General features: G+C 80.0%; 1 protein-coding gene across 1 annotated transcript in view; it reads left to right on the forward strand.

The window, feature by feature from the left end:
• The first annotated feature begins 227 nt into the window (after nt 1-227).
• Nucleotides 228-813, forward strand: part of LOC108288752 (toll interacting protein) — a 42801-nt gene continuing 42215 nt past the window's right edge. The window contains exon 1 of the mRNA XM_017507772.2: nt 228-439. Within this exon, the coding sequence (XP_017363261.1) occupies nt 407-439 (33 nt within the window). The 5' untranslated portion in view covers nt 228-406. The remainder of the gene's footprint in view (nt 440-813) is intronic.

Below are 813 nucleotides of genomic sequence, written 5' to 3' on the forward strand. Positions count from 1 at the left end.
GCCCGAGGAGGAGCCGGCGCACTGCCCAGGACGCAGCGCCGCCACGCTTGGGCCCGCGCCGACGGCGGTCACCACGGGGCATGCGCAGACGGCCGTGCCCGGAGCCTTTTACCGGGAGGCTGGGCTCGAAGAGAAGCGGGCGCGCAGGCGCCGGGCGAGAGGCTGGGCTTGTCCGACCCTGGAGCGCGCGTGCGCGTGAGAGCCGGAAGGGGCGGTGCCTGGGGGCCGGCGCCTGCGCAGTGGGGCGGTGCCGGGGGCGGGGCGCGGCGGCTGTCAGCTGACTGTGGCGGCGGCGGCGGCGGCCTCGAGGTGACAACCGTCCCCGTCACAGGCTCCGGCGGGGGCGCAGGAGGTCGCCCGGCGCGTCATTCCCGGGTCGGCGAGGCCCACGGCCGGCCGCAGCACCATGGCGACCACCGTCAGCACTCAGCGCGGGCCGGTGAGGCCTCCGGGCTAGGGTCGGGCGGGGGCGGCGACCTGCGGCGGCGGGCGGGGCCTCGGGCCCGGGCTTCTGGTCGGGGACGGCGGGCAGGCCGGCTCCTTGGCTCTCCCGGGGCACGCGGGGCGCCCGGCCGGCGGGAGGGAGCGGCGGCGTCCACACTCGGGGCGGGGCGGGGCGGGGCGGGCCGGAAGGTTGCGCCAGCGCTGCGGGACGCTCGAGCTCCCCGCCGCGCCCGGGCAGAGCGCTGGGGAGGCGGCCCCGGGTGAGGGGGTCTGCGCGCGGGGTGAGCCTCAGGTGGTCGGGCGCCGCTCCCTAATGGTCCCCAGATGGAGGCGGCCCCGTGCCCCGTGTTCCCAGGTGGAGGCGGGCCC

The sequence above is a fragment of the Cebus imitator genome, unplaced genomic scaffold (genome assembly GCF_001604975.1).
Source record: "Cebus imitator isolate Cc_AM_T3 unplaced genomic scaffold, Cebus_imitator-1.0 Scaffold384, whole genome shotgun sequence".
NCBI lineage: Eukaryota > Metazoa > Chordata > Mammalia > Primates > Cebidae > Cebus > Cebus imitator.